This window comes from Podarcis melisellensis, assembly GCF_964234715.1.
Source record: "Podarcis melisellensis genome assembly, chromosome: 8".
In the NCBI taxonomy this organism is placed as follows: Eukaryota; Metazoa; Chordata; class Lepidosauria; order Squamata; family Lacertidae; genus Podarcis; species Podarcis melisellensis.
Genome location: NC_138540.1, coordinates 83,343,367 through 83,357,680, shown reverse-complemented (window position 1 = coordinate 83,357,680; position 14,314 = coordinate 83,343,367). Strand labels below are relative to the sequence as shown.

General features: G+C 49.7%; 2 protein-coding genes and 1 long non-coding RNA gene across 4 annotated transcripts in view; 1 reads left to right on the top strand and 2 right to left on the bottom strand.

The window, feature by feature from the left end:
- LOC309376262 overlaps positions 1 to 14,314 on the top strand; it is a 237,797-nt gene that overhangs the window by 135,863 nt on the left and 87,620 nt on the right. The window lies entirely within an intron of this gene.
- The window catches only part of STRN4 (striatin 4), a gene marked incomplete at its 5' end in the record, with an annotated part of 182,692 nt that overhangs the window by 88,980 nt on the left and 79,398 nt on the right, over positions 1 to 14,314 (bottom strand). The gene's annotated exons all lie outside the window — the stretch shown is intronic.
- PRKD2 (protein kinase D2) overlaps positions 1 to 14,314 on the bottom strand; it is a 47,920-nt gene that overhangs the window by 4,894 nt on the left and 28,712 nt on the right. For both annotated transcript variants that reach the window (XM_081921976.1, XM_081921977.1), the window contains exons 4-15: positions 13,889 to 14,043; positions 12,309 to 12,510; positions 11,743 to 11,823; positions 10,796 to 10,943; positions 9,261 to 9,378; positions 8,634 to 8,711; positions 6,333 to 6,591; positions 4,250 to 4,302; positions 4,036 to 4,108; positions 1,976 to 2,082; positions 1,680 to 1,841; positions 858 to 956 (exon numbers count right to left, since the gene is read on the bottom strand). In XM_081921976.1, coding sequence (XP_081778102.1) covers positions 858 to 956; positions 1,680 to 1,841; positions 1,976 to 2,082; positions 4,036 to 4,108; positions 4,250 to 4,302; positions 6,333 to 6,591; positions 8,634 to 8,711; positions 9,261 to 9,378; positions 10,796 to 10,943; positions 11,743 to 11,823; positions 12,309 to 12,510; positions 13,889 to 14,043 — 1,535 coding nt within the window. The remainder of the gene's footprint in view (positions 1 to 857; positions 957 to 1,679; positions 1,842 to 1,975; positions 2,083 to 4,035; positions 4,109 to 4,249; positions 4,303 to 6,332; positions 6,592 to 8,633; positions 8,712 to 9,260; positions 9,379 to 10,795; positions 10,944 to 11,742; positions 11,824 to 12,308; positions 12,511 to 13,888; positions 14,044 to 14,314) is intronic.

Genomic DNA, 14,314 nt, shown 5'->3' with positions numbered 1-14,314 from the left:
GTAATATTTCTGGGTTAGTGGAGTCTGTAACCTGAAGCGTATGTAACCTGCGGTACCACTGTATATTTTTATGCTGTGAACCGCCCTGTGATCTTCGGATGAAGGATGGTATGGGAATTTAGTCATCATCATCATCATCAAAAACAACAACGGGATAATGGCAGGGCCTTCTCGGTGGCTGCTCCCAGACTTTGAAACTCCCTTCCTAGAGGAGTTAGACTGGCTCCCTTCTTGTTGTCCTTTTGTCAGCAGGTGAAGACTTTCTTATCACAATGGGCTTTTGGGAACTGACGGCTTTTAATGAACGGGCTGGTGCTGTGCTGCTTCTATTGTAATTATCTGCATGTTTTTAATAGCTCTTTTATATTTATATGTAGTGGTTTTTGGGGTGGCTCACATTGGGTGACTAAGCTGCTTCTGGCGAACCAGAGCAGCGCACGGAAAAGCCGTTTACCTTCCCGCCAGAGCGGTACCTATTTATCTACTTGCACTGGTGTGCTTTCGAACTGCTAGGTTGGCAGGGGCAGGGACCGAGCAACAGGAGCTCACCCCGTTGCGGGGATATGAACTGCCGACCTTCTGATCGGCAAGCCCTAGGCTCTGTGGTTTAACCCACAGCGCCACCCACGTCCCTATTAACTATTACTAATAATAATAATAATAATAATGGGAGTTGCCATCCAGCAAAAAAATCTGTAGGTCCATGGGCAACCCAGCCCTGTCCTAAACGAATCTTTAAGAAAACCACCAAGGGACACTGCCTGGGCCTCTCAGTTTTGAGCGGTTCCGTTCTAAAATCCCGAACGCCATTTGGGATGCATCCAGCTCTTTCTCAGATGCAGAACAGGAAGCCTTACCTGAGGGAACGGCTCAGCCGAAGCCAAGAGGACGTTCTCGGGTTTCAGGTCACAATGCACGATGTTCTTGAAATGCAGATGCCGCAAAGCCACCAGGATCTGAGCGGAAAGGACAAAAAACAGGAGTGGCAAAACAGGAGTGGCAAGGAGCAGAAAGCCCCCAAATCTTGGCCGGTCAGGATTCTACCCACGTCAGCCTCCCACAGATCACATGACATGAATTATCACAGAGGTCCCGGGGGGTCTCTTGCCCACTGCAATGTGTTACAACAGCCTTCCCGACGCTGGTGCCTGCCAGATGCTTTTGGAATACAACTCCCATCTGCGCTGATGCTGATGGGAGTTGTAGTCTGAAATTTCCGGTGAGGGCCAGTTTGCCGAAAGCTGGTCTCTGTTTGCTGCTGGCTGGTCACACCTCCTGCTTTCAGAGACCCAGGCGAAAGCTCCTCTTTTGCCCTTTAGGCATGGCTAGCAAATATTAGATTTCCCAAATCCCGGAATTTGTAGGGGAAGCGCATCCTCAGGCAAGGCTCTGCTGCCACCTGGTGGGCGCTGGTTGACGTGCACCTTCTCTGGCTTTGGAAGGTGTATGTTTAATAATAATAATAATAATAAAATTTTATTTATACCCAGCCCTTCCCGGTTCAGAAAACAGGGCTCAGGGCGGCTAACAGCCAATTAAAAACACTTAATTGGTACAATAAAAAACAGCTTAAAATACAGTATAAAACGTGAATATTTAGAATTCAAAAATCAATTTAGGGGGGAAATCCGTCCGATAACCATTAGATGATCACCAGGGCTAGCTGGCATGTACCTTACCTGCGTGATGAGGAACTTAGTGAGTCTCTCGGGCAGCCGGCCCTTTTCCGAAGACAGGATCATTTCCAGCATGTCTCCGTGGAGCTTCTCCATCACCACAAAGACCTTCTCCGGCGTCTCGAACATGCACTCCAGGTTCACGATCCCGGCGTGCCTCAGGCTCTGCGGTGTGGGGGAGAAGAAGAAGAGAGACAAGGTGAGGTGTCAGGATGAGGCTCAGAGGGACTTAAGAGACCCCTTTTCCCACCAGCCCTCCCGCGACAACACCCACAAAATGGCCGCCGCCAGCCGCTCACCTGCAAAATGGCGACCTCGTTGCGCAGTTGGCTCTCCTGTTTGGTGGGGAAGCGGAGCTTGTCAATCACTTTCACCGCCACGTCCCGGCCCGTCTTCCGGTGTTTCCCTGGGGGCGTCAAGAAGGGAAGCCAACATTTTAGGAAGGGGCTGTTGCTGGCTGGCAGAAGGCAGATGGTACTGGCCCAACCATTGGGTTTAGGTCAGCAGCAGCCACCCCTCAAACAAAATGATGGCTAAAACTCCCATCATCCCGATGGGCTATGACACTGGGAGTCCGAGCTGTCTCTGTGGCTGTCTCTGTGTGATGGACAGCTGAGCTAGACCAGAGTCTGGTGATACAAGGAGTCTCTCGAAATTCCTTTTTCTATATCAATTTTATTTTTCAGAAATATTTTGACATAAATACAATCCAGTACAGTGGTACCTTGGGTTACATACGCTTCAGGTTACAGACTCCGCTAACCCAGAAATAGTACCTCGGGTTAAGAACTTTGCTTCAGGGTGAGAACAGAAATTGCGTGGCGGCAGCGGAAGGCCCCATTAGCTAAAGTGGTACCTCAGGTTAAGAACAGTTTCAGGTTAAGAACAGACCTCTGGAGCGAATTAAGTACTTAACCCGAGGTACCACTGTATTTTCCAACAAATATATGTATTTTAACTTCTCCCCCTCCTTTTGCAGTTTCTTACATTTTTAAATTTACAATAATGCATCTTCTTTGTTACTCCAATTAATAATTACTCCTTAGTTATCTTTTAACATTAATTTTAACCGTTTGGTTTAAATTCATCCTGCTAAAGAACTTTTATTTATACAACATTTCAGATAATCCATGAATTTTCTCTAATCTTTTATAAAGTCCCCCCTCCCCTCTTGGTTCTTTATTGCTCCTGTAAGTTCTGCCATTTCGTCATCCATTAATTTAGTCTGCCATTCCCCCTTGGCGAGTACAGAATCTTATTTCCATTTTAATGAGCACAAATAATCCTGGCTGCCATCGTGGCAGTACCCTGAAATTCCACCAGAGGGCTGTAGCCTCTCTCTGATTGGCTACCAAGACAGCGAGTCAGAAGGGGGCGGAGCCAGCACTTAGGGAGGGAAAATAAAAGGAGCCGTTTCTGAGGGAGTTTTCAGAGGGTTTAAGAGAGAGCGGGAAGGAGAGGAGAGTTTGGTTCTGTTCTGTGTGTGGAATATCTGCTCTGAGGAAAATATTTCTGAGTTTACATAGGAGGACTGTGTTTGGTGTCTTGCGAGGGCATTTAGACAGGAACAAACTGGAGGGCTGAGTTTGAACAAGGAGAAGTAGAAGCTGTGAGGATAAAGTCTCCTTGGGTCTCCTTCCAGTTAGGACGGATCTTGGCTTGAATATTTTATCAAACATTTTTCAGTTATGAAGAAATAAAGTGATACAAAGAAGAAAAGAAAAAGGCACCAAAATGTGCAGAGGAAAAGAAAACAATATATGAATATATATGGAAAAAACAGATGCGGTGATCCGATTGATAGAAGACTGGGAAATTGACAGAAAGTACCACCTTGTTTACGTTCCAAAGTAATAAGCTGTAACACCTATGAGTTAAGGAACTGAGGTGAAATAACTCGAAATAAACTGAGCATTTACCATCTAGAAACCTGCAACATGTGACTGAAGAGTAACAACTGAAAATAAGCAATTGAAGCTTAAAAGAAGCTGTGCGTTTACTATAGAAGCCAGTAGATTTAGTATAATTATAAATTATTTAACTGTTTCCTAAAAGAACTTGATTTTGCCAACTTTGCTCCATCAAATAAACCTTTTTTTTTTATTGGTTCACCTTCTGCCTGAGTCTCCAAGCATCAAGGTTTTACCTCACGCAAAAAAAATGAGATAACCTGCGGTGGTTATAGAGTTTCGGATCAGCCACAACTGGCGGCCAGAGCGGTGGGATCCGCTCCAATCTGCTTTAGAGGCCAGACTAGATTAGCAACCAGCGCCATCTAAAGGTGGAGAGGTGTTATGGCATCACCACTCCAGGTAGACTCATATCGGGGAAAGAGTGTCTGGCCAAGTTCTTAACTCACCTCCATAGACGACGCCAAATTGCCCAGAGCCCAAAACTTCATCCGGGAAGATCTGGTAGACGGTGGCGATATCCTGTAGTTGTACAAATGAATTGTGTTTTGTTTTAAAAAAGTAACCTTTGTGGGCGAGGGACCCCTCCCAAGCCAAAGTTAGGGGTGAAGAGCAGGCAAGGAGAAGGAGCAGGCAAGGAGACCCAGTGCTCCCAGAACTCACCACGTTCTCCTGGATCTGGCTGTTGGACACAGAGATTCGTAATGACGCTTGCCCTGGAAAGAAGAAGGCAGAAGGTAGAAGTCAGGGCTGAGCCCATCTCCCGATGGATCACATGCCAATGCTGTGCAGGGGACAAGGCCCACCTGGGTAAGGTAAAAGGATAATGGACCCCTGGACGGGTAAGTCCAGTCAAAGGAAACTATGGGGTGCAGCACTCATCTCGCTTTCAGGCCGAGGAAGCCAGCGTTTGCCCACAGACAGCTTTCTGGGTCATGTGGCCAGCATGACTAAACTGCTTAAGGCGCAACGGGACACCATGATGGAAGCCAGAGCGACATTTACCTTCCCGCTGCAGCGGTACCTATTTATCTACTTGCACTCGTGTGCTTTCAAACTGCTAGGTTGGCAGGAGCTGGGACCGAGCAACAGGAGCTCACCCCGTCGCGGGGATTCGAACCACCAACCTTCTGATCGGCAAGCCCAAGAGGCTTAGCGGTTTAGACCACAGTTGCCACTCGCGTCCCTACAAGGCCCACCTAGACCAGTACTGTCTGGGGCTCTCCGGATATCATGGACTGGGGCCAGAGAGTGAGGCTTGGAAGGGCGCAATCGGGCATCTGGGGGGTTAAAGGTCCCCACCTCTGCGTCAGAAGCGAGTAAATCACATGGAGTAGATGAAGTTACTGTAATTTTTGCTCTATAAGATGCACTTTCCCCCCTCCAAAAATTAAGGGGAAATGTCTGTGCGTCTTATGGAGCGAATGCAGGCTCCATGGCTTCGCGTTGCTTTCGCTGAAGCCAAGAGAGCAAGAGGGATCAGTGCGCACCGATCCCTCTTGCTCTCCTGGCTTCGCTTCGCTGGAGAGGCGCTGCGCAGCTTTCCCTCTCTGCCAGCGCCCCTTCAGCGAAGCGGGAGGAGAAATGGAAGGGGCTCCGCTTCTCCTGCCGCTTCGCTGAAGGGGCGCTGCACAGAAAGGGAGAGAATTCTAGTTTCTTGTTTTCCCCCTCTAAAACTAGGTGCGTTTTATGGTCGGGTGCGTCCTATAGCGTGAAAAATACAGTAATTCACTGTAGTGAATTCCTCCTTCCCTGATAGCTTCCCAAACTATCTGAGGCACCACCATCTTGCCTGTCTTTGATTTGCCTCTTCATACCTCTTTGGGTTCTGGGGGACCAGCAGGGAGGGGAGACCCCCCGGCCCCTTCACCAGTCTATCTCTGCCTTTCGGCCTCCCTCCTCTCCAGCTTCTGCTTCCGATTCTGAACTGCTCTCTGCCACCGACTCTTCCTGCTCACTAAATCCTGTTACAGTGGTGCCCCGCAAGACGAGTGCCTCGCAAGACGGAAAACCCGCTAGACGAAAGGGTTTTCCGTTTTGGAGGTGCTTCGCAAAACGAATTTCCTATGGGCTTGCTTCACAAGACGAAAATGTCTTGCGAGTTCCTGCGGGGTTTTTTTCCTTCCCCCCCCCCTTTTCCCCAAGCCGCTAAGCCGCTTAACAGCTGATCCGCTAAGCCGCTTAACAGCTGATCCGCTAAGCCACTTAATAGCTGATCCGATAAGCCGCTTATCAGCTGATCCGCTAAGCCGCTAAGCCACTTAACAGCTGATCCGCTAAGCCGCTTAACAGCTGATCCGCTAAGCCGCTTATCAGCTGATCCGCTAAGCTGCTAAGCCACTTAACAGCTGATCCGCTAAGCCGCTTATCAGCTGATCTGCTAAGCCGCTTATCAGCTGATCCGCTAAGCCGCTAAGCTGCTTAACAGCTGATCCGCTAAGCCGCTTAACAGCTGATCCGCTAAGCCCGCTAAGCCGCTAATAGCGCTAAGCCGCTAAGCCGCTAATGGGCTTGCTTCGCAAGACGAAAAAACCACAAGACGAAGAGACTCACGGAACGGATTCTTTTCATCTTGCGAGGCACCACTGTACCTCTCCAGCTTCTGACACCTCCTCCTCCCAGTCTGCTCCCTGTCATCGTCACCCCACCTCCACTCCCTGGGCGCTGAGCCTTCTTCCCTCGGGGTCCCCCAGGTGGCACATCCCAGCATCCCTCTGCATCCAACCAGTCCAGGGCAGACACTCACTGTGGGGCGCCTCTCCTTGGGCGCTCGGAGCCCCTTGGAGGACGACCGGCATGAGGGCCTGCCGGATGGCGTTCTCCCACGTCCTGGCGTTCTCCAGGCTGTCCCCGGCATGCTGATGGTTGCTGGGGGCGCCGCTTTCCCCCACGTAGTAGGTGGCTTTGGCCGTGATGATTTCAAAGCAGTGAGGGTTGGCGCCCGAAGGCAGCAGGGAGAAGTCCTGGGCCGGACCCACGGCCAAGATCTCCGAGAGCGGAATCTCCTACAGGAAAAGGAAATAGAAATCAGCCTTCATTGCTCAGCCCCCTGATCTCATGGTAATCAGAGAAGACCAACAACTCTCTCCACTTGGCATTTCCAGCAACTGGCGTTCAGATGGTGTTCTCCATGCCAGGCATAATGTGATGAACTTCTATCATGTTGCCTCTTTCTTGCCTTTTCTCTAAAGTAAAGGTAAAGGGAGCCCTGACCATTAGGTCCAGTCGTGGACGACTCTGGGGTTGCGGCACTCATCTCGCTTTACTGGCCGAGGGAGCTGGCGTACAGCTTCCGGGTCACATGGCCAGCATGACTAAGCCGCTTCTGGTGAACCAGAGCAGCGCACGGAAACGCCGTTTACCTTCCCGCTGGAGTGGTACCTATTTATCTACTTGCACTATGATGTGTTTCGAACTGCTAGGTTGGCAGGAGCTGGGACCGAGCAACGGGAGCTCACCCCATCGCGGGGATTTGAACCGCCGACCTTCTGATTGGCAAGTCCTAGGCTCTGTGGTTTAACCCACAGCGCCACCCACGTCCCTTTTCTCTAAACTAGGAAGTCCCAAATACTGCAATCTTCTTTCATGGTTTCCTCGCCCTAAGCTGATTTCATGAGAACACCACACATCCCATCTGATGCCAAGTCAGCGTTTCTCAACGTGTGTGTCCTCAGATGTTGTTGGACTACAACTCCCATCATCCCTGAGCTCTGGCCTTGCTAGCTAGGGGTGATGGGAGTTGTAGTTCAACAACATCTGGGGACCCACAGGTGGAGAAAGGCTGCGCTAAGTAATGAAGTCATTAAGCCAAGCCAGGGAAAGGGCAAAGTCTCCTGCCTTCACTTCAGCGCATCTGTTGGTCGGCTACAGGGAACGCCATCTTGGCTGCGATCTAGGGCCAGTGGTGTCGTGGTCCGCGGTCACGGAGGTGGGGGACAAAGACCCACAACTATTTCTGCTGTGGGGTCCCTGTCTCCAGCACCCCAGGAGCGTGAAAGGGGAGCTTTTGAGCCACGGTGGATATTTAGGAGCAATGAAAGCACAAGGCGTTCAGGAGAACGGCGCAGAAGTTCTGTTATGTGGCTCTGAGATAGCTCAGTCAGTAGAGCATGAGACTCTTAATCTCAGGGTCATGGGTTTGAGCCCCACATTGGGCAAAAAAAACAAAAACCTGCATTGCAGGGGCGGTTGGACTAGATGACCCTCATGGTCTCTTTCCAACTCTTCATTCTATGATTCTATGTGCAACGGAAAACACAACTCGAGCCACTCTAAAAGAAGATATTGGAGCACTCCTAATCGTCTGCCCATGTAAATGCACAGAAAATAGCAGATCTGGCTGAAAGATGCAGCTTGGGAGAGCTGCATCGATCGTTGCAATGCCTCCCTCACTATAATTGCATAATTATAAGATTATCACATAATCTTAGAAGAGGCATGGCTGTGAGAGGGTGCGACTGTCATGCAGGGACTCTGCATTTCTGAATTTGAAACTGCACTACAGTGGTACCTCGGGTTAAGAACTTAATTCGTTCTGGAGGTCCGTTCCTAACCTGAAACTGTTCTTAACCTGAAGCACCACTTTAGCTAACGGGGCCTCCTGCTGCTGCCGCGCCGCCGGAGCACAATTTCTGTTCTCATCCTGAAGCAAAGTTCTTAACCCAGGGTACTATTTCTGCGTTAGCGGAGTCTGAAAACTGAAACATATGTAACCTGAAGCTTATGTAACCCGAGGTACCACTGTATTGTCTCCGACCGCAAAGGAGGAGCAAAGAAGAGGTGGGGAGCCTTTGCCAACCTGGTGCCCTCCAGATGTTTGGAACTACAACTCCCAAGAGCCCCACAGCTGTGGATCAATCAAACCTTTGCCCCGCCCCCAAGAGCCTTCCTTGCAGACAGAGTTTTTTCTTCCCCCTTAGGACATTCGGCTCAGCTTCAGAAATATTTGCAAGAGGGCAGTTGCCGCCCATAAATCCCACCTCCCGCTCCAGCTTTCCCATCCTCATCCACACTGAGGACCCTGAATATTAGGGGATGGCCGATTTACCTTGTAGTAGCGACTGCTAGTGTTGTTTTGGAAGAGAGTGAGGCATTTGCTGTCCAGGCGCCAGTAATGGCGTTTCCGCTGCAGGAATGGGAAGAGAGAAAATAAGTGTTTTTACAGGTCATGGCATTCCAGGGGTTGTAAAAGGTAAAGGGACCCCTGACCATTAGGGCCAGTTGTGACCGACTCTGGGGTTGCGGCGCTCATCTCGCTTTATTGGCCGAGGGAGCCGGAGTCCAGCTTCCGGGTCATGTGGCCAGCAGGACTAAGCCGCTCTGTCACAAGAGACTAGGGCCCTGCGGGACTTGACATCTTTCCGCAGGGCCTGCAAGACAGAGCTGTTCCACCAGGGCTTTGGCTAGGGCACAGCCTGACTCCCTCCTTTGGCAATCTTCACAGAGCTCTAGCCCAGTGGTTGCCATCAATTTGATTTGAATTAATTTTATAATGAAATGATTTTAGAATGTTGTATTATTTTATTGTTGTTAGCCGCCCTGAGCCCAGCTTCGGCTGGGGAGGGCGGGATATAAATAAAAAAATTATTATTATTAATAATTTATTCCAGAGGCCAAGCCTCAATGCCCATCCACCCCAGTCTCACCCCAGTCTCACCCCACTCCTCCAACTCACCAGGGTGTCCTTGTTGCTAAAGTGAATCACCCAGCCTTCCTTCAGAGCCGTGCTGGACTTGCGGGTCGTTTGCCGGACCGACTGGACCACTCGCATCAGGGGGATGTAACCCATGGATCTGGAAGAAGAGGCAGGAGGTGCGCTTTAAATTTGGTGGGTCCGAAAGCGCTGGGAGGGGGAAGAGAGCCACAACAGATGCAACTAAAACTGGGCTCGTGTGCTCATGGGAAGCCCCTCGGGATTTTTTAAACAATTATTTCTTGAACTCGCGTTCCGCCTTTTGTCTGAAGACCACAGGGAAGTTCACAAGGCAAAAATGCAAAATGAAAACACAATAAAACGAAAATACAAGCAAAACCAAAACAGCAACTTCTCCCTCCCACCCACAGTTAAAAGGCCATAGAAGGTTTTTTTTTAAATTGAATTTGTAAACCGCCCTTCATCCGTAAACCTCAAGGAGGCCCGCAACATAAAAATACAAGATAATAAACACACCTGGCTAAAGAGAAACATTTTTGCCTGGCGCCTAAAGCTATTTTACTTTTAAAAGACAACTGAAGGCAGCCCTGTTTAGGGAAGCATTTAATGTTTAATAGGTTATTGTATTTTAATATTTGGTTGGAAGCCGCCCAGAGTGGCTGGGGAAACCCAGCCAGATGGGCGGGGTATAAATAATAAATTATTATTATTAGTAGTAGTAGTAGTAGTAGTAGTATTATATGCCATGAAAGCGGCATATAGGTAAGGATTGGGAGATAATGACTGTTCCTCAAATGTATATCCTGCCCTTCACACCATGAATTTTTCCGCAACCCCAATTTGTCTTCCTAACAGATTTGCCCCACCACAGTTTATCTTCCCCACGACCCTGTAAGGTAGTGTTAAGCCTGAGAATTGGTGACAGGTTCACAGTCACCTGGTGAGCTTGGCAGCTATGTGGGGGATTCAAACCCAGGTCTCTGAGTCTTAAGTCAACAAAGCCCTCTGGCATCACCGGCAGCATGAGCGTAGAGGAAAAGGGGGACTCTAGGACCGAGCCTCAATAACTATTTTTATAATGGACATGAACAAATAATATACTAGAAAAAATTGGATTCTTAGGAATGCCAGGGGAGAAATTGCCATGCCAAAGGTTTTGGACTACAATTCCCATCACCCCCAGCCTGTTCTTATGGGAATTGTAGTCTTAACACTGGTGGAGGACAGAGGTTGTGCTAGAAAATTTTTCCTTTTGAAGGAAAAAAAAGGGGGAAAGTGTAATGAAATCATGGGAGAGGTGGACGGGGAAACCGAGAAACCTTTTCGAGAGAGGATGCGAGTTATCTTTGCCTTACAGCCTAGTGAAGAAATCTAGACCATGAAAGCCATTCATTTTCAGTGTGTCCACACTGCCAGAACAGCAGCAACGGAACGTTAACAAATATTGCAGCTGCTGTAAGGGGAGTGAAAGGTTGGATCCAGCCGTGAAGGGAAACCCCATACAGGACCTAAGGAATGAAAACGAAGCTGTGGTTTCAGGGCCGGCCCTTCCTCACCCCCGGGACTTGCTGTCGTCGGAGTCCTCGCCCATCCTCATCTCGTTCTCTGAATGGGACCCGGGGATGATTCCAGAGTCGTCCGATTCATCCATGAGCGAGTTCTTGTCAGCCTCGCTGAGGTCGCTGGCTTCTTCCATCTGCACATCTGGGAGGGTCATAGGAGAGAAATAAAATATATCCAAGACTTCTCCAATCGTTGGGGCAAGGCCGTAGCTCAGCAGTAGAGCATCTGGCTTTGCGTGCAGAATGTTCCGGGTTCAGTTCCAGGTAGGGCTGGGAGAGGCTCCAGACTGACACTCTAAAGAGCTGCTGCCAGTCAGGGTAGACCAGGGGTGGGGAGCACCCGGCCGTTGGGCCAATCTTGCCATGCCTAGAAGTTCAATTTGGCCCACAAGGCTATTCCCCCTCAAGGCACACCCACCTGTCAATCAGCCGGCATCACTGGTGATGTCAGCTGATGGGCGGGAAGAAACGGTGGTTGTTATAATAATGAATTAATTAATTAATTGCAATCCTGTTTTCAGTGGGGAACAGGACTGTACAACCAAGGCAAGATTTAATCCCCACTCATCAGCTGATGAGCATGGAGGTTACAGCTCTTTGCAAAAGCGCTCTTTGAAGCAGCTCCACGCTTCTGCTTTAAGCAAGTAAGCAGCAGTGGCGCGGGGTGAAGGAGAGGAGAAAGAAGCTTGTACAATTGTCTTCTCCTCTCTTTGCCTCCTTGGCGGCAAAGAACTTCTTCAAAGAGTACTTTTGCAAAGAGCTTTGAGCCAACCCAACATTTCTGTTTCAGCTTCTGGAGGCTCAAACAGAAGCCTTACCCAGATGATCGACACACGTTGAACTGGTGGGTCCTAAGCTAAATCACACCCATCCCAAGAGTTAAAACCAGGTCCCTCCCCTCCAGCCACCTCCACACAACGAGAACAGCGGCCGTCACTCACCTCCGCCGTTAAACAGCGTCTCCCCCAGGCAGTCATTGGGCACCCGAGTCGCGCAACGTTTGTGGCAGTTGAACTTGCAATCTGGAAGGAGTTGGGGAAGGAGGCAAGGCGGGGGTGGAAGAGCGTTAAAAGTGCGTTAAAAGGTTTAAACGGGAACCCACAACTAAGCCTCTACCAGGCATAGCAAAACATACTGGTCTAAATGGGCCAATGGCCAGACTTGGAATAAAGGACTTGCAAATGTCCTGCCTTGGTGCTGCTGGACTACAACTCCCATCATCCCTGAACATGGGGCAAAGCTGGCTGGGGATGGTGGGAGTTGTAGTCAAAGAATCATAAAAGGGACCCAAGGGTCATCTAGCCTGACCCCCCTGCAATGCAATAATATCAAAGCACAGTCTCCCACCCAATTTGGAACCATACCGGACCCTGCTTAGCTTTGCAAATGTGCTGGAAGTTTTATTGCTGCAGTCCAACAAGTCCCGGAGAACACGGCTGAAGATCTCCAACACAAGGCAGATGGGAGGCCCAGATCCCTCCCTCGGGGTCCCGTCCCCCCTCCTCACCTTTGCACTGGAGGCCCTGGCGGAAGAGGCCTTTGAGGAGCTTCTTGCAGTACTGGCAGACGGTGGGCCGGGTGTAGGAGTGAATGAGGAAGGTGTGGGGCACTTTGACCTTGGAGAGGAATAGCTTGTCTAACTCAATGGGGCGGCCGATGTAGGTGGAGGAAGTCAGCCGGCGGGGGAAGGTCTCTATGAGGCTCCGAGTCTGCGAGGAGGGAGGGGGAGAAAGGGGAGCCGGAGGGAGAAGGATCAGCTCTGAGCAAACTCCCAGGGCATAGAAAAACACCATCTCTACCCTAAGGCATTATGTTTGGGACCCACCCCATTCACTGAGTACCCTGTTCTCAGTGGGGAATAGGATTGTGCAACCAAGGCAAGATTTAATCCCCACTCATCAGCTGATGACCACAGAGGTTTAAGCCCTTTGCAAAAGGGCTCTTTGAAGTAGCTCCATGCTTCTGTTTTAAGCAAGCAAGAAGCAGTGGTGCAGGGTGAAGGAGAGGAGAAAGAAGCCTGTACAATTCAGGGAAGGGACCCCCCAAAAGTCATCTATTCCAACCCCTTGCAATGCCATCCTTGGGTGGGCTTGAACCACCAACCTTCTGGTTAAATAATCACTCGCACTAATCCATTGCACCACAGCCATGACTGTGCTTTGCTTTAAACTGTTTTTAATGTTGTTTCAAGTCGTCGTAGTACAGTAGTACCTTGGTTTAAGACAGCTTAGTTTATGAACAACTTGGATTAAGAACGCTGCAAACCTGGAATTAGGTGTTTTGGTTTGTGAACTTTGTCTTGGAAGCAGAACATGTTGAGTGTGTTGCATCTGTAAATTGAGTCCCCCGCTGCTATGGAAAAGCACTCCATGGTTTAAGAACGCTTTGGTTTAAGAACAGACTTCCGGAACGGATTAAGTTCGTAAACCAAGGTAAAGGTAAAGGGACCCCTAACCATTAGGTCCAGTCGTGGCCGACTCTGGGGTTGCAGCGCTCATCTCACTTTACTGGCCGAGGGAGCCGGCGTACAGCTACCAGGATCAGCAGCCAAAATAAGGGACCTGCGGCCTCACCTGTTCCAGGCACTCCAGTCTGGTCAAACTCATGCTGGTAGCTTCGAGAACACTGTCCAACCAACTTTGTAACCAGAGGTTCAACTGAATAGAATCTGAATCACATGCACCACAAGGCCTGTGCAGCCTCAACTTAAGATGGCTCCCCGGCCTGGCTTTGCACTGCAAAATTTGCAGCAGCACGTGCAACAAAATGGCGTCCAGCGTTCAAAAACCCCCTCAGCTTGCATTAACTAGCCACACACAAGGCATGCAAGCTCCACCCCCCAGTTGTTCTTAGACTTCTTATTGGGTGAGCAACACAGCCAAGCAACACAGTTGGAGCCTCCTTCCTCCCCGGCTGGCAGGGAGGGAGGGAGAGGAGCTGCTTCCTTTGAAATTTAAGGGACATCATTTAAGGGACATCCATCATTAAGGGACAGCAGCGGGACATGGCGCTGGAATAAGGGACTGTCCTTTCAAATAAGGGACGCTTGACAGCTAGGCAGCCAGCAGGGGGCGCATGTGCACTCACCAGATCTTCGGAGCTGGAGGGCAAGGAGTCCGTGATGGAGAGGCGCAGGGACTGAGAGTTGGCCAAGGAGGTGGAGGAGAGGCGGCGCTTCCGGGCTCCGCTGCAGTTGTTGGGGATGCTGAAAGCGCAGCGCTTGTGGTAGTTCAGCCCACAGCCTGGGAGGAAGATTAGGAGCGTCAAAAACGGCAGGGTCACGAGGTTGGCAGCAGAAACAGCACAGAGAGGCAGGAGAGAGGAAGCCGCCTTAAGCCCGTTATCATCAATTGTTCTTTTTATTATGTATTTGTTTACAAACTGCCTTTTTCCCTGACAGGGGACTCGAGGTGGCTTACAGATAAAGAAAATAAGAACAGTTAGAAACATGGGATGCAGGGACAATCATGATAGAAGAATTAAATGCTGATATAATTGAAATTTTATGTACAG